The sequence below is a fragment of the Bos indicus x Bos taurus genome, chromosome 14, assembly GCF_003369695.1.
Source record: "Bos indicus x Bos taurus breed Angus x Brahman F1 hybrid chromosome 14, Bos_hybrid_MaternalHap_v2.0, whole genome shotgun sequence".
Lineage (NCBI taxonomy): Eukaryota > Metazoa > Chordata > Mammalia > Artiodactyla > Bovidae > Bos > Bos indicus x Bos taurus.
In genome coordinates, this window is record NC_040089.1 from 76,541,217 (window position 1) to 76,559,823 (window position 18,607).

The following is an 18,607-nucleotide window of genomic DNA, read 5'->3' on the forward strand; positions in this document are numbered from 1 at the left end:
TAGCTAATTTCTTTCCCCACTTGTCTACTATCTACCTCTATCCTGCCAGAATGAAAATTCCACAGGAACAGGACTAGTGTTCTTAGTGCTTGGACTAGTGCCTGGCACCAAACAGGCACTCAGTAAGCACCTGGACAAATTAACAACACTTTTCCTTGTCACCCACATATTTGGAATAAGATGTGTTCAGGAATTTGGGGCAGGTAAAGCTTTGAAAGGGCTTCCCAGGGGGCACAGGTGGTAAAGAACCTGCCTGCCCATGAAAGAGACCTAAAAGACTTGGGTTCGATCCCTGGGTCAGGAAGATCTCCTGGAAAGAGGGTATGGCAACCCACTCCAGTATTCTTGCCTAGAGAATCCCCATGGACAGAGGAGGCAGGCAGGCTACAGTCCATAGCACACAGAGTCAGACACAACTGAACCAACTTAGCAGGCACACAAAGCTTTGAAATTTCTCTCAAGTGAATCTACTTTGTACACCCTTCCCTAAGCCACTCAGCAAGGATCAGTGACCTGGGAGACATAGTAAAAGAATGCAACTCAAGTTTTCCTGGTGCTGTAGAACTAATCTTTAATTCAAAATGTATTGCTATGTAATAGGTAACATTAATCTTTAGGTTTGTAGTGATTCAGGCTCCTTTAACCATCTAAAATTTCATTTCAAAAATTATAATTTTTGATACATATATATATATATATACACACACACACACACACACACACACACATACACATACACACTAGAGCATTTTAATCTACCTAATTGCTGTATCCTTTCAGTTTGATTCCCGGGTCGGGAAGACCCACTGGAGAAGGCATAGGCTACCCACGCCAGTATTCTTGGGCTTCCCTTGTGGCTCAGCTGGTAAAGAATCCACCTGCAATGTGGGAGACCTGAGTTCGATCCTTGGGTTGGGAAGATCCCCTGGAGCAAGGAAAAGGCTACCCAGTCCAGTATTGTGGCCTATAGAATCCCATGGACTGTATAGTCCATGGGGCCGCAAAGAGTCGGACATGACTGAATGACTTTTCACTTTTGAATTTTCTCTATGTGAATAATCATGTGGATACTAAATAAATACATTTATTTAAGCCAAATATGTATTCAGAAGACATACTGATCTGTTCAAAGGCTCTGTGAAGATCATTTAACAGCAATTTAGTAGCAATATCAGTAACTGTAGATTTATATAAAAGTCACACTTTGTCTCATATACCAGCATGATTTTTCAAATGTATTTCACAGCAATGTACTTTCACATATTCATTCCATTATAATTGATCTATTACATGCTTTTATTCTAATTCAAATTATTTCAAACAGAAAGTCTCTATTAACTGTCATCAAATGTGAATCTATGGGAGTTGCTGAGATGGCAGGGTGACCTCTAAGAAGAGACCACAATTAGTGCAATATCTATCTTCTAGTGGTTACAGATCAGTAACAGTAATCAGGAGGCCGCCAACTCAGACAGCAGTGAGATAACCATTTTTCCACATCACCTGACTCTATTTACTGATAAAATATGCCTAAATACAGATTTTTAAGAGCCATTTCCAATAAAAAATAAAAAAGAATGAAGTTCTGATACTTCCTACAGCATGGATGAATCATATGCTAAGTAAAAGTCAGTGACAGAAGGTCATATATTGTATGACACCGTTTACAAGAAATGGCCAGAAAAGGCAAATTCACTGAGACAGAAGGTGAGTGGCTGGCAGGAGCTGGGAAAAAAGAGGGGTGGAGAGAGAATACCCCTGGGTACAGTGTCTTTTTGAGGGTGAAGACAATGTTCTGAAATGAGACACTGGTGACGGTTACTCAACTCTGCTAAGCTAAAAACCACTGAGATATACACTTTATTCCAATAATATATCTTGTTACAGCTGTGGTTTTTTTTTTAAACCACTTTGATAAGAATTCAACCAAATAATACATTTAGATATAAGCTTTTAAAGTCTATGGCAAACTCTAAACGAAGGTTAGAAACTTCATATATGGGAAATGTGGTGTTACTTTGCCACAAACGCCAAAATAAAACACTCTACCTGGTGGTCGTCCTTGCTGAAGGCTCTCTGTCTTCATGTAAGGCATCACCATTTTGCTGTACTTCTACTGAAGGACAAAAGAGACAGACATTAGGTTTTTTACATACTTCTTGATTTTTTTTTCCCTTCAAATTTTAATAACCCAAAGTTAGCTTACTGGCTGGAGATGAGCTGCCGTTTGTTATATTTTCTTGCTCAATCACCAGTCCATCAAGCACAACTGTTAATTCACCAGTTTGCACGACACCATTCTTGGTTTCCAAGCAAAGTTTTAATTGTTCTTTCACTCTTTCCACTAAGGGAGGGGGGGAAAAGAAAAACTAATTTAAAAGCTTTTGTTATGTACAAAAACATGTTTCAGAAATCAAAACTATATATCAAGAATGACTCTTATTTAGTGCTTGATGGCTACGTGTGAAAGGAATTATTTGTGTTTTTATCTGTAGGCCCTTCTTGGTTCCTCTTACATTTAACAAGATTTTTTTCCCATTTACCAAATATCTAGCACATGTACTTTAATTATCCAAGATAAGACAAACAAAAATCTGGAACCTCTAATCATTACACAGGAATTCTTTGCAAAAAAGTTAAGGACCATGCAATAAAGAAAGCCTTGTAGAAGACCTACCCCAACCATCTTCACCCCCATAAACCACATTTCCATTTAAAATCACAAAATCAACATTAATAAAACAGAAAAACTAGAGGAAATTTTAAAGTACCAAGGAAAAAACCCAACCCTGCAAATGCATAAATTTCAGTTGTATCTAGATTCTAACAAACTGTATCTGAAGAAAGTTATTGACCACCATCCTGTCTCATTCATCTGCAATTTGGGGGCTTAGCTCTCATTCTTAAAATATTTAGCTAAGGAGATTCTTAATAGCCTTTCACTCCATAATGGCCTATGTGTGAAAAGAATCTAGAAAAGAGTGGATAGATGTATATGTCTTCACTTTGCTGTACACCTGAAACTAACAGCACTGCAAATCAACTGTACCTCAGTAACATTTTTTTAAAAAAGCCTTTTGAAATCCCTTTAAAGTGAGTCTCTTGATGGAAAACACTCTTTTTTAAAGAAAATGTATTTATTTTTTATTGAAGGATACTTGCTTTATAGAATTTTGCTTTCTATCAAACCTCAACATGAATCAGCCATAAAGGGAAGTCGCTCAGTCGTGTCCGACTCTTTGCGACCCCATGGACTGTAGCCCACCAGGCTCCTCCATCCATGGGATTCTCCAGGCAAGAGTACTGGAGTGGGTTGCCATTTCCTTCTCCAGGGGGATGTTCCCGACCCAGGGATCGAACCCGGGTCTCTTGCATTGTAGGCAGACGCTTTACCATCTGAGCCACCAAAACCTCACTATTTAACATTAAAAATTATGACTCTCCTTGAATGGAATGATCAACACTTAAATCACTATACTAAATGGTAAAGGTGAACACTCCTCTCTGAAATAAAAATCTTTTACAAAGCAATACCAAAAGCATAAGACAACTTCCAGTTACTACCAAAGACTGAAAGAATAATTCACCACCTGATTAAAGTACACATGCTGAAGATACAAACACTAGTTGAAGTATAGTCTTAAATACACATACAAAACCAGCCATAGGTATACATATATCCCCTCCCTTTTGAACCTCCCTCCCCATCCTACCCTCTTGGTTGATCCAGAGTCCCTGAGTTCCCTGAGTCATACAACAAATTCCCGTTGGCTATCTATTTTACATATGGTAATGTAAGTTTCCACGTTACTCTTTTAATACATTTCACCCTCTCCTCCCCTCTTCCATGTCCATAAATCTATTCTCTATGTCTATTTTTCCACTGTTGCCCTGTAAATAAATTCTTCAGTATCATTTTTCTAGATTCTGTATATAGGTATTAGAATATGATATTTATCTTTCTTTTTCTGACTTACTTCACTCTGTATAATAGAGTCTAGGTTCATCCACCTCATTAGAACTGATTCAAATGCATTCCTTTTTATGGCTGAGTAATATTCCATTGTGTGTATGTACCACAACTTCTTTATCCATTCATCTGTCGATGGACATCTAGATTGCTTCCATGTTCTAGCTAGTGTAAATTGTGCTGCAATGAACAACGGGATACATGTGTCTCTTTCAATTTTGGTTTCCTCAGGGTATATGCCTAGGAGTGGGATCACTGGGTCATTCAGTGATTTTATTCCTAGTTTTCAAGAAAGCTCCATGCTGTTCTCCATAGTGGCTGTATCAATTTACATTCCCACCAACAGTTCAAGAGTGTTCCCTTTTCTCCACACCCTCTCCAGAATTTATTGTTTGTAGAGTTTTTAATGATGGTCATTCTGACTGGTGTGAGGTGATAATTCATTGTAGTTTTGATTTTCATTTCTCTAGTAATGAGCGATGTTGAGCATCTTTTCATGTGTTTGTTAGCCATCTGCATGTCTTCTTTGGAGAAATGTCTGTTTAGGTCTTTTTCCCACTTTTTGATTGGGTTGATTGTTTTTCTGGTATTGAGTTGTATGAGCTGCTTGTATATTTTGGAAATTAATCCTGTCAGTTGTTTCATTGGCCATTATTTTCTCCCATTCTGAGGGTTGTCTTTTCACCTTGCTTATAGTTTCCTTTGCTGTGCAAAAGTTTTTAAGTTTCATCAGGTCCCACTTGTTTACTTTTATTTCCGTTACTCTAGGAGGTGGATCATAAAGAATTTTGCTTTGATTTACATCATTGAGTATTCTGCCTATGTTTTCCTCTAAGAACTTTATAGTTTCTGGTCTTACATTTAGGTCTTTAATCCATTCTCAGTTTATCTTTGTGCATGGTGTTAGGAAGTATTCTAATTTCATTCCTTTACATGTAGCTGTCCAATTTTCCCAGCACCATTTATTGAAGAGGTTATCTCTGCCCCACTGTATATTCTTTCCTCCTTTTGTCTAAAATAAGGTAGCCATAGGTGCATGGGTTTATTTCTGGGCTTTCTATCTTGTTCCATTGGTCTGTATTTCTGTTTTGTGCCAGTACCATACTGTCTTGATGCCTGTAGCTTTCTAATATAATCTGAAGTCAGGAAGGTTGATTCCTTCAGCTCCATTCTTCTATCTCAAGACTACTTTGGCTATTCAGGGTCTTATTGTATTTCGATATGAATTGTGAAATTTTTTGTTCTAGTTTTGGGGAAAATGCCATTGGTAATTTGATAGAGATTGTATCAAATCTGTAGATTAAATTTGGTACTACAGTATTTTCACAGTATTGATTCTTCCTACCCAGGAACATGGAAAATCTCTCCATCTGTTTATGTCACCTTTGACTTTTCCTCTTTCTGATTTTTCAGAAATGCTAGTGATTTCTGTGCATTGATTTTCTATTCTGCAACTTTCCTAAATTCACTGATTAGCTCTAGTAATTTTCTAATACTATCTTTAGGGTTTTCTATGTACAGCATCATGCCATCTGTAAACAGTGAGAGATTTACTTCTTTTCTGATCTGGATTCCTTTTATTTCCTTTTCTTCTCTGACTGCTGTAGCTAGGACTTCCAGAACTACGTTGAATCATAATGACAAAAGTGGACGCCCTTGTCTTGTTCCTGATCTTAGGGGGAAATGCTTTCATTTCTTCACCATTGAGAATAATGCTTGCTATAGGCTTATCATATACGGCCTTTACTATGTTGAGGTAGATTCTTTCTATGCCCATTTTTTGAAGAGTTTCAATCATAAATGGATGCTGAATTTTGTCACAGGCTTTTTCTGCATCTATTGAGATTATCATATGGTTTTTATCTTTCAATTTGTTAATATGGTGTATCACACTGATTGATTTGCATATATTGAAGAATCCTTGCATCCCTGGAATAAACCCAATTTGACCATTGTGTAATGAGCTATTTGACGTGTTGCTGAATTCTGTTTGCTAAAATTTTGTTGATGATTTTTGCATCTATGTTCATCAGTAATGCTGCCTATAGTTTTTTGTGTTGTCTTTGTCTGGTTTTGGTATCAGGGTGATGGTGGCCTCATAAAATGAGTTCGGAAGTGTTCCTTTCTCTGCAATTTTCCGAAAGAGTTTTAGAAGGATAGGAATTAGCTCTTCTTTAAATGTTTGATAGAATTCTCCTGTGAAGCCATCTGGTCCTGGGCTTTTGTTTTTTGGGGAGATTTTTGATCACAGCTTCAATTTCAGTGCTTGCAACTGGGTTGTTGATAATTTTTATTTCTTCTTGGAAGACTGAACTTTTCTAAGAATCTGTCTATTTCTTCCAGGTTATCTATTTTACTGCCATATTGCTGTTCATAACAGTCTCTTAAAATCCTTTTTATTTCTGCATTGTCTAGTGTAACCTCTCCTTTTTCATTTCTAATTTTGTTGATTTGATTTTCTCTTTTTTTCTTGATGAGTCTGGCTAAAGGTTTGTGACTTTTGTTTACCTTCTCAAAGAAACAGCTTTAATTTTATTAATCTTTACTATTGCTTCTTTCATTACTTTTTCATTTATTTCAACTCGGCTCTTTATGATTTATTTCCATCTACTAATTCTGTGTTTCTTGTTTGTCTTTTTCCAGTTATTTTAGGTGTAAAGTTAGGCTGTCTATTCGATGTTTTCCTTGTTTCTTGAGGTAGGATTGTATTCCCTCTTAGAACTGCTTTTGCTTCATCCCACAGGTTTTGAGTTGTCGTGTTCTCATTGTTTTGTTTCTGCAAATTTATTGACTTCCCTTTTTATGTCTTCAGTAATCTGCTGGTTATTTAGAAACGTGTTGTTTAATCTTCATGTGTTTGTGTTTCTTACAGTTTTTTCTTGTAACTGATATGAAGTCTCATAGCACTGATGTTGGAGAAGATGCTTGATACGATTTCACATTTCTTACATTTACTGAGGTCTGATTTGTGACCCAACATGTGGTCTACCTGGGAAAATGTTCGATGCACACTTGAGAAGAAGGTGTATTCTTCTGCATTCGGATGCAATGTCCTGAAGATATCAATGAGATCCATCTCATCTAATGTATCATTTAAGACTTGTGTTTCCTTATTAATTTTTTGTTTTGATGATCTGTCCATTGGTGTGTTAAAATCTCCTACTATTGTGTTAGTGTCAATTTTTCCTTCTATGTCTGTTAGTGTTTGTCTTATGTACTGAGGTGCTCCTATGTTGGGTGCATAGATGTTTACAATTGTTGTGTCTTCCTCTTGGACTGATCCTTTGATCATTATGCAGTGTCCTTCCTTATCTCTTGTAATCTTCATTTTAAGGTCTATTTTGTCTGATATGAGGATTCTACTCCACCTTTCTTTTGCTTCCCATTTGCATGGAATATATTTTTCCATCCTCTCACTTTCAGTCTATACATGTCTTTAGATCTGACGTGGTCTTCTTGTAAAGAGCATATATACAGGTTTTGTTTTTGTATCCATTCAGCCAGTCTGTGTCTTTTGGATGGAGCATTTAATCCATTTACATTTAAAGTAATTATTGATATATATATTCCTATTGCCATTTTCTTAATTGTTTGGGGTTGATTTTGTAGATCTTTTTTCTTCTCTTGTATTTCTTGACTATATAAGCCCCTTTAACATTTGTTGTAAAGCTCAGTTGGTGGTACCGAATTCTCTTAACTTTTGCTTGTCTGAAAAGTTTTTGTTTTGTTTTTATTTCTCCATCAATTTTGAATGAGATCCTTGCCGGGTACAGTAATCTTAGTTGTAGATTTTTCCCTTTCAGTACTTTAAACATATCCTGACATTCCCTTCTGGCTTGCAGAGTTTCTGCTGAAAGATCAGCTGCTAAGTGTATGTGGTTTCCCTTGTATGTTACTTGTTGCTCTCCCTTGCTGCTTTTAATATTCTTTGTGTTCAGTCTTTGTTAGTTTGATTAGTATGTGCTTTGGCATGTTTCCCCTTGGGTTTATCCTGTATGGGACTCTGCACCTCTTGGACTTGATTGACTATATTTCCTTTTCCATGCTGGGAAACTTTTCAACTGTAATCTCTTCAAAAAATGTTCTCATACCCTTTCTTTTTCTTTTCTTCTTCTGGGACCCTATTATTCAAATGTTGGTGTGTCTGATACTGTCCCAGAGGTCTCTGAGACTATCTTCAGTTCTTTTCATTCTTTTCACTTTATTCTGCTCTTCAGAAGTTATTTTCACCATTTTATCTTCCAGCTCACTGATTCATTCTTCTGCTTCAGATATTCTGCTATTGATTCCGTCTAGAGTATTTTTAATTTCAGTAATTGTGCTGTTTGTCTCTGTATGCCTATTCTTTAATTCTTCTAGGTCTTTGTTAATTGATTCTTGACCTTTCTCCATTTTGTTTTCAAGGTTTTTGATCATCTTTACTATCGTTATTCTGAATTCTTTTTCAGGTAGTTTGCCTATTTCCTCTTCATTTATTTGGACTTTTGTGTTCCTAGTTTGTTTCTTCATTTGCATAGTATTTCTCTGCCTTTTCATTATTTTTTTTTAAACTTACTGTGTTTGAGGGTTCCTTTTCCCAGGCTTCAAGGAAAGCTGAATTATTTCCTTTAAGAAGGTTGAATTCTGTTTTCCTTTTGGTTTCTGGCCTCCTAAGTTTGGTCCAGTGATTTGTGTAAGCTTCCTATAGGGTGAGATTTGTGCTGAGTTCTTGTTTGTTTGTTTTTCCTCTGATGGGCAAGGCTGAGTGAGGTGGTAATCCTGTCTGCTGATGACTGGGTTTGTATTTCTGTTTTGTTTGTTGTTTAGATGAGGCATCCTGCACAGGGTGCTACTGGGGCTTGGGTGATGTTGGGTCTTGTGTTCAAGTGATTTCATTTGTGTGAGTTCTCACTATTTGATACTCCCTTATTTGATACTCCCTAGGGTTAGTTCTTGACTTCCTACTTTTGCATTCCAGTCCCCTATAATGAAAACGACATCTTTTTTGGGTGTTAGATCTTGTAGGTTTTCATAGAACCGTTCAACTTCAGCTTCTTCAGCGTTACTGGTTGGGGCATAGACTTGGATTACTGTGATATTGAATGGTTTGCCTTGGAAACGAACAGAGATCATTCTATCGTTTTTGAGATTGCATCCAAGTACTGCATTTTGGACTCTTTTGTTGACCATGATGGCTACTCCATTTCTTCTAAGGGATTCCTGCCCACAGTAGTAGATATAGAGAAAAACAACAGAATGGGAAAGACTAGATATCTCTTCAAGAAAATTAGAGATATCAAGGGAACATTTTATGCAAAGATGGGCTCAATAAAGGACAGAAATGGTATGGACCTAACAGAAGCAGAAGATATTAAGAAGAGGTGGCAAGAATACACAGAAGAACTGTACAAAAAAGATCTTCATGACCAAGATAATCACGATGGTGTGATCACTCACTTAGAGCCAGACTTGGAATGTGAAGTCAAGTGGGCCTTAGAAAGTATCACTACAAACAAAGCTAGTGGAGGTAATAAAATTCCAGTTGAACTATTTCAAATCCTGAAAGATGATGCTATTAAAGTGCTGCACTCAATATGTCAGCAAGTTTGGAAGACTCAGCAGTGGCCACAGGACTGGAAAAGGTCAGTTTTCATTCCAATCCCAAAGAAAGGCAATGCCAAAGAATGCTCAAACTACCACACAATTGCACTCATCTCACATGCTAGTAAAGTAATGCTCAAAATTCTCCAAGCCAGGATTCAACAATATGTGAACCGTGAACTTCCAGATGTTCAAGCTGGTTTTTGAAAAGGCAGAGGAACCAGAGATCAAATTGCCAACATCCACTGGATCATGGAAAAAGCAAGAGAGTTCCAGAAAAACATCTATTTCTGCTTTACTGACTATGCCAAAGCCTTTGACTGTGTGGATCACAATAAACTGTGGGAAATTCTGAAAGAGATGGGAATACCAGACCACCCGACCTGCCTCTTGAGAAACCTATATGCAGGTCAGGAAGCAACAGTTAGAACTGGACATGGAACAACAGACTGGTTCCAAATAGGAAAAGGAGTATGTCAAGGCTGTATATTGTCACCCTGCTTATTTAACTTCTATGCAAAGTACATCATGAGAAACGCTGGGCTGGAGGAAGCACAAGCTGGAATCCTGACTGCCAAGAGAAATATCAATAACCTCAGATATGCAGATGACACCACCCTTATGGCAGAAAGTGAAGAGGAACTAAAAAGCCTCTTGATGAAAGTGAAAGTGGAGAGTGAAAAAGTTGGCTTAAAGCTCAGCATTCAGAAAACGAAGATCATGGCATCTGGTCCCATCACTTAATGGGAAATAGATGGGAAAACAGTGGAAATAGTGCCAGACTTTATTTTTGGGGGCTCCAAATTCACTGCAGATGGTGCTTGCAGCCATGAAGTTAAGAGACACTTACTCCTTGGAAGGAAAGTTATGACCAACCTAGATAGCATATTGGGAGAAGGCAATGGCACCCCACTCCAGTGTTCTTGCCTGGAGAATCCCAGGGATGGGGGAGCCTGGTGGGCTGCCGTCTATGGGGTCACACAGAGTCGGACACGACTGTAGTGACTTAGCAGCAGCAGCAGCAGATAGCGTATTCAAAAGCAGAGACATTACTTTGTCAACAAAGGTCCGTCTAGTCAAGGCTATGGTTTTTCCAGTGTTCATGTATGGATGTGAGAGTTGGACTGTGAAGGAAGCTGAGTGCTGAAGAATTGATGTTTTTGAACTGTGGTGTTGGAAAAGACTGTTGAGAGTCCCTTGGACTGCAAGGAGATCAGTCCTGGGTATTCATTAGAAGGACTGATGCTAAAGCTGAAAGTCCAATACTTTGGCCACCTGATGCGAAGAGCTGACTCATTGGAAAAGACTCTGATGCTGGGAGGGATTGGGGGCAGGAGAAGAAGGGGTCGAAAGAGGATGAGATGGCTGGATGGCATCATCGACTCGATGGACATGAGTTTGAGTGAACTTCGGGAGTTGGTGATGGACACAGAGGCCTGGCGTGCTGCTATTCATGGGGTCACAAAGAGTCGGACATGACTGAGAGACTAAACTGGTAGTCTAAGGTCTTGGAGTCAGTGCTCCCACTCCAACGGCTCAGGGCTTGATCTCTGGTCAGGAATGAAGATTCCGCAAGTTGTCTGTTATGACATTAAGTGAGATTAAAACAAATATCCAAAAACGAGAAACCAAAGGTGAACCCCAGACAAATGACCGTTACAAAATCAGGCAAATAATAATTAAAATAATGGAATATACATATACACCCATGAGCAAAGTCAAAACAGTCCAGCAAAAATAAAGTACAGTAGACTGACCTAGCGAACAAAGGAAATCAAAAATATTTATTAGGTAAGAATAAAACTAAAAGACAAACTGGAAAACAAAACTAAAGCAAGGTGTCAAGTGGAGAATAAAGCAATGAAAACAAAACTAACAAATATGTTGAGAGGAAAGAAAAGAAAGAAAGAATAGGTATGCAAATTTGAAGAGCTAGATAAAGATTTTTATACATTAAAGATTAACTGCCAAGAGGACAAGAACAATAGGAAAAGCAAACAAAGGAATAAGTGTAGAAAAAATAAAACAGGTTTAAAAAAATTTTTTAATTAAAATTATTAAAAAAAGGAAAGAAAAAAATGGAAGAAAAAAGGAAAACTCCACGGAGCTTCAAGAAAGCCCAACATAAAGGCAGAGGTTTATAACAATAAAAAATGTGGCTGAATATTCACATATACATATACTCCTATAAGCAAAAAACAGTCCAACAAAATTAAAGTACAATAGATTGATCCAGTGAACAAAGGAAACCAAAAATTATATCTACCAGAACAAAATTAACTAAAGCACAAGGTGGAAAACAAAACTAAAGCAAGGTGCCAATTGGGGAATAAAGCAATGAAAACAAAACAAATATGTTGAGAGGAAAGGGGAGTAAGAAAAGAAAAACTAGATATGCAAAGTTAGATATAGGTGGATAAAGAAGATATAAATACGTTAAAGATTAACTGCAAGAGGAAAAGAACAGTAGTGAAAGCAAACAAAGGAATAAATGTAGAAAAAATAATAACAGGTTTAAAAAATTAAAATTAAAAAAAGAGAAAGGAAGATTAAAAAAAAAAAAGGAAAACCCCACAGAGATGCAAAAGCCAGAGGTTTATAACAACAATAAAAAATGTAACTGAGGGGAAAAAAAAAGTTCAAAAGCTTAACTGTATTTCATATTTCCAGGAAAATCAACAACTACAACAGAGGGGGAATAAAATGAAAAGAAAAAAAAGAACAAAAGAATGTACAGAACAAGTCAAAACGTAAGAATAATAAACGTTTTTCCTGAGTCACTGCTGTCAGCCCTTTCCCTCTCTGGGAGTCACAGTCCACCTTGCCTGCCTAGGATGCCCTCCAACACTGTGCTCTGGACTTGCGGTGGGGGCAGCCCAGATTCTAGTCTGGTCCTACTCCATGTGTTCTTGCCTCCAATGTCCACAGCTATCAGAACTAGTGCGTTTTCTTTCATGGGGGCTCTCGGCTTCCTTTTATATATTCCATAGACATAGAGTGTGCCTAGTTGATCATGTGGATTTAATCTGCAGCTTGTACAGTTGGTGGGATGGTTTTGGGTCTTCTTACCTGTACTACCCCTGGGTTCCAACTGTAGTTTTATTTGCACCTTTTATTTTTTTATGTGGGTCGTCCACTGGGGTTTGCTCCTGAGGCTGCCCTGGAGGACTTGGGTCTGCCCCAGTGAGGGCCAGGTGTGGAGGTGGTGCAGCTGCTTGGGTCATAGGGGTTCTGGCAGCATCAGGTACTCGGGGGAGTTGGCGGGTATGGCAGCAGGAAATATAGCTCTCTAGAAAGATACGGCAACCAGTATTGGCCAATACACTCCTGTTCTTGCCTGGAGAACACCCCCTGACACAGAAGCCTGGCAGGCCACAGTCCACAGGATCACAAAGAGCTGGAAACAACTGAAGCGACTCCACGTGCACAGATGCAAGACTTTTTAGCCTGTGGCAGCTCTGCCCCAGTGAAGGCTGAGCGTGAAGGTAGCACAGCTGCTGGGGTTGCGGAGACCCTGGTGGCGCCAAGTGTGCAGGGACTCAGATTGTCTCCGTTGCAGGAGTTATGGCCCTGCTGCTAAGTTGTTTCAGTCGTGTCCAACTCTGTGCGACCCCATGGACTGCAGCCCACCAGGCTCCTCCATCCATGGGATTTTCCAGGCAAGAACACTGGAGTGGGTGCCATCGTCTTCTCTGAGTTATGGCCCTACCAGAGCCTTTTTTCTAACCTCTTGTAGCTGGCAATTAGGCCTTTTTGGGCGGTCTTTCTCCATAGCTCTGCCCGTTCAGGCACTTAGCAGGGTCCCTTGCCTGGGGTCCTTCTCTGTTCAGCGCATCAGGCATATAGAGGGGCCCCCCAGGCTGGCATCCTACTCTGTAGATCAGTGCGTCAGTCACTTAAAAGGGCACCCTGGGTGGGGTCCTACTCTATAGATCAGTAGTACATCAGGCACTAAAGGGGCACCCTGGGTGGGGTCCTACTCTGTAGTTCAGTGCCTCAGGCGTTTGATGGGCCAGCCTCTTTATTGTTCAGCTGCAGATGCTGGCTGTGGGGGGAGAGGGGCTGTGGTGATGGCTCCACCCACTATGCGTGACTCAGCAGTATCGCCTCGCTTCCATGGCTGCCTGGCTTTCCTCCACAGGCATTTCCCACCACAATCTCCTTCCTCACATCCCTTCGATCTGTCTTTCCACAGTCAACAGCAGCCCTCACTCTGGGGTTGCTCCACAATCCCTAAACACCGGCTTGCGGCCGCTGCACCTTCTAAGGGACCTGCGTCTCTGTCTGGGGTATGTTTGGCTGCGGCAAGGGCTGTCTGATTCTCATTCCATTTAGGCTGCCACAGATCAGCTGTTTCACTCTCAGCCTCAAATGTTTCTCCTCTGACTCAGACAATTGCCCCCACGTGGGGATCGGATCCCTGCTTCAGTTCCCCAACCCGCTGAGGGCAGGTCCAGTCCTACGAACACTCCTGTTTCTCCCCCTAGTTCCTTCATCCTACCAAGTTTTGTGTAGTTCTACATATTCTTTTCCACTGGTCAGGTACTCCGGTGGGCTCTCAGCTGGTGTTCTGCATGCACTTCTCTGTCTGAAGGCATATTCCTGATGTGTCTGTGGAGACAGATTTACTCCATGTTCACCTGCTCCTCCATCATCTTGTTCTCCTTCTCTCTCTCTTTTTTTTTTTTAACCTGTAAATGTTTGGATTCTCATCCTTGAAAGATTTCCTGGGTATGCCCACTTAGTATCGATAATCTCTCTCAACTCTTGGAAGATATTTTTCTACTGTTCTATCCTACTATTGTTAATTATGTTGTCTAATTTATAAATCTTCACGAATGACCTATTTTGTTCCACAGATGGTTTTGGACTTTCAGTTCGGTCGCTCAGTCGGGTCCAACTCTGCGACCCCATGAACCGCAGCACGCCAGGCCTCCCGTCCACTGGTGTCAGGTATTTCACTCTGATGAAAGCATGACTTCCTCTTTATCATCTTGCTCTGAATACCATGAATCATGGATTTATTTTTCATCCGTGCTCAAAAACCCTACTACAGCCATTATCTCTTAAAATATCTCCTCTACTCCACCCACTAATCCAGGGCTCAGGAAACTAACTATAAACCACAGGCCAAATCTGGCCCATTACCTGTTTTTGTAAATAAGGTTTTATTTGAACACAGCCATGTTCATTCATGTACATATTTTCAATGGCTGCTTTCTGACTACAACGGGGCTAAATAAGTGCAACAGAGATTATATAACCTGCAAAGACTAAATATTTACCATCTGGTCCTTTAGAAAAAATGTTTGCCAACCTCTGCTTATGGGTGGCTTTTTGTAATTTGTAATCTTTGATGGTGAGTTCACTTTCTGATCTTAATGTTAGGGTAGACTTTGGGCTTTAGTACAGGCAGGGTCTGTTTCTTACTGTGTCAGTGGTGTGAAGACACCCACTACAGGAGTCTAAGCGCAGCTCCCCAGCAGGCTGTCAGTCAAAACTGCTCAGCATCATCCACTAATATAACTCTAGCTCATAAGTTTTCTTTGCCTTTTTGTTTTCGAAGAAGGGCCTTGCAGACCACCCTTGCCTCTTTGCAAAACTCATCAAGGCCATAGAAAGCCGCCCTATTCAGGACCTAATTGTTCTGCAGTGGGAGGTTCTTTATAACATCAAGCCTTTCACAATTCTAAACATGGAAGACTGGGATATAACATTTATGAGTCATTAAACTGAGAGAACTATCACATTAATAATTCTACGTGTGTGGGGGGCTGGGGGTGGAATATGAGGGTATTATTCCATTATTGTATAAACAAACCAACTCTGACATATTTGTTCATTCAGTATGCAAATGCATGGTGTGTGTCAGATATTGCACTCTGGGAAAGCAGGATAAACCTGGATTTGCCTAAAGCAGGCCTCTTTCCTACCATCACTTCACTTATTTCCTTCAATAGATTTACCACCAGAATTGGGAGCGGGAGCCCACCTCCCCAACTTAAGTGAAGTCTCCAAGAGAGCAGAGATCTAATTCAGTGGCATGTCCTCAGTATTCGACAAAAGGCAGGTGCTTAATAAAGTTTAAAATCAACTATGGAGATAAGGCTATCCTCAGAAAACCTGCGAGGCAGTAGCTGATTTTCCTCCTGCCTCCGAGACACTCTGGCTTAGTCTCATTCACTGATTGGCTGCGCTGGTCCTCACTGCTGCACTCAGGCTTTCTGGTCCCGGCGAGGTGAGACCACCCTTCCTTGCGGTGCGTGGGCTTCCCCTGTGACAGAGCACAGGCTCCAGGCCCTCAGGCTTTAGCAGCTGCAGCACGCAGGCTCGGTAGTTGAGGCATGTGGACTCCAGGGTGCACAGGCTTCAGGAGCTGTGGCACAAGGTCTGGGTACAGGGGCTCAGCTGCTCCACGGCACATGGGATCTTCCCAGACCAAGGATGGAACCCATGTCTCCTGCAATGGCAGGTGGATTCCCATACGCTGAAGCACCAGGAAGTCCTCTTCCTTAGTTTTGATTGGGCAAAACAACAGTCTTTCACCATGGGCTTGTCAAAAACATATACTCTTTCTGTATCACAGAAAACAAGAGATCTTCAAAAATCCTGGTCTTCACGGCATTTTATAGAATTAGATGGGAGCTCACAGTCACATTCTGAAGCTGTTTTTTAAAAGTGCTTGCATATAGTGCTATCTACTGCAAAGGAACAAATTATCCTAAAATTCAGTCACTTAAAATAACAACAGCCACTTAATCTTGTTCATAGTTTCTCTGGGCCAGGAGTTTGGGAGGGGTGGGAAACTCTGCCTAAAAGGTGACTCATGCACAGAACTGACAAGCTGGCATTGATGAAGCCACCTCAGTTTCCTCTCCACCTGGGCCCCTCCACGGACTTGTCGACAGTCTTCACAATGGTGACTTGTTTCCTGGAGTGAGGCATCTAAGAGACCAGGGCAAAAGCTGAAATCTCTTCACTGATGAAGTCTTGGAGGTCACATACCATTACTTCTGCATATTCTATTTTTCACACAGACCATCTCTGTTTCAATGTGGGAGGGGACTACAGAAATGTATGAAATAGAAGATAAGAATATATAAGGGCCACTCTGGAAGCTAGCCAACATACACATAAATATGATAACAGGATTTCAGAAAAGAATGAGTACATTAGGTTACAAAAGCTTGTAAGGAACAGTCTCAAGAATAACCAGATTTTCTGAATTCTAAGTCTTTCCATCACATCATACTATGAGTTAGTGTGCTAGGTTCCCATCTCCTATTATGTAACAAAATAAATTTCAGAATTTATGAAAAAAAAATTAAAAATAAAGCTACAATGTGGAAGAAAATGGATAATTATTAAATATAAGTACTAGAAGGGATTTCTTGAGCTTAGTAATAATGGAAAATGAATAAACTTTAATGACTGAAATAATATTAAACTTCTGTAAATAAAAACTGGGAACAAAAATAAGGAGGTAAATGATTAGCTGGAAGAAAAAAAGAGCTTTCACAAATTAGTGAAGAATAAAAGGAACAAACCAGCAAAAAAAAAAAAAAAGTAAGAAAATGACAATCACAAATGATGAAATATGATTGATCAATAAACATCTAACTTAATTAAAAGTTAAAGAAATGTTCTGGTAAGAAAAATATTCATCTTTTTTATCTATCAGTATGGCAAATATTTCCAAATGGGCACTCTCATATGCTACATTTTATGTACAAATTATTTTAAGTTTTAAGGAAAGCAACTAGACAGCCATGCATAGCTAAGAGGCTTAATACTATTTTCCCTTCCACCAAGTAATTTCAATCCTAAAAATCTTTCTTAAGACTAGAAACACATGTATCACCAGTAATAAAAATATTGTTTGTTCAAATCCTTGGCTTAAAATATCTTAAGTTGTTCTGATACTAAGTGAATTTTCAAAGGAGAACTTAAGACTTAGTAAACTAAACAAATAGCATTAACCAAGTAAATTAGGCTAAAAACAAAATATTTTAATAAATTTGACTATGCTCTGTCTTCTACAATAAATGACACATTCTTCTGCTTTGTTTCTCTATCATCCAATGTTAAAGAGATAATGTTCACTGTAAATCATTTTGGACATATTCAATTTGAAGTGATCTTAATGGATTTCAAAATACTTTTGTTGATAAAAGCTAAAAAGCCATGAAAAACAAAAAAAAAAAGCTAAAAAGCCATGAAAAACAAAAAACAGTGTAATTCCAGTGTTTAAAAGGCAGCTATCTGACTCCTCTCTGGAGTGTTTCAAGTGGCTCTGACAGTTTCAAAACTGAAATATAAAATGAAATTCTGTATTCAGGCCAACCTTAGAATTAACTACACTGCTCTTACACTGTTCACCCATGAATATAATGACAAGGATTTTCTCCTTGCCCAAATTCAACTAAGGCTCCTCTGAGCTGTCTTCTCCACTAAGCCTCAACCTTGGCTGTAAAAATAAAAGCACAAAAGATTTTATCCACCCCCCTCTTCCCCAAATGAAAACACTTTAACAAACAGTAACACATTTTAATAATTCAAGGAGACTCTAGACTCTAGCCTGCCTTGAAAGAATCTACTGTTTGTTTCAGGCAACACCTGTGACAGGCCACCCTTTCCAAGAGGTGTGACTAGAAAGGGCTTACAATGAGGGAGCCTGCCTTTGTCCCTGTAAGATGTGTGTGTGTCCACTATTCAGAAGTGTCTTTCTCAAAGCTATTCCTCTAAAACGTAATCATCAGGAAGGATGGGGTCTCAGGCTTTGTGGGAGAATGAAATTCTAAGCAGTTGAGAAAGCTGGCCTAATTACATTTACACTGATCAATTCGTTGTAATTTTTCACTTCCTGGACTCCACTTAGTTTCCACTTACCCCTCTTTCTACTCCCCTATTCTCCCTTTGAAATGCCCAATTATCTCTATAGAATTTGAAGATTTATATCAGGGGCTTCCCTGATAGCTCAGATGGTAAAGAATCCACCTGCAATGCAGGAGACCCTGGTTCGATTCCTGGGTCAGAAAGATCCGCTGGAGAAGGGCT

At 39.5% G+C, this 18,607-nt stretch overlaps 1 protein-coding gene across 4 annotated transcripts in view; it reads right to left on the reverse strand.

Moving 5' to 3' along the window:
• The window catches only part of WWP1 (WW domain containing E3 ubiquitin protein ligase 1), a 136,433-nt gene that overhangs the window by 66,073 nt on the left and 51,753 nt on the right, over positions 1 to 18,607 (reverse strand). For 3 of the 4 annotated variants that reach the window (XR_003514514.1, XM_027561610.1, XM_027561612.1), the window contains exons 6-7: positions 2,207 to 2,344; positions 2,050 to 2,116 (exon numbers count right to left, since the gene is read on the reverse strand). Coding sequence is in view for 3 of the 4 variants with exons in the window: in XM_027561610.1 (XP_027417411.1) it covers positions 2,050 to 2,116; positions 2,207 to 2,344 (205 nt within the window). In the remaining variant the exon portion in view is untranslated. The remainder of the gene's footprint in view (positions 1 to 2,049; positions 2,117 to 2,206; positions 2,345 to 18,607) is intronic. The other variant, XM_027561611.1, reaches the window with a different exon arrangement.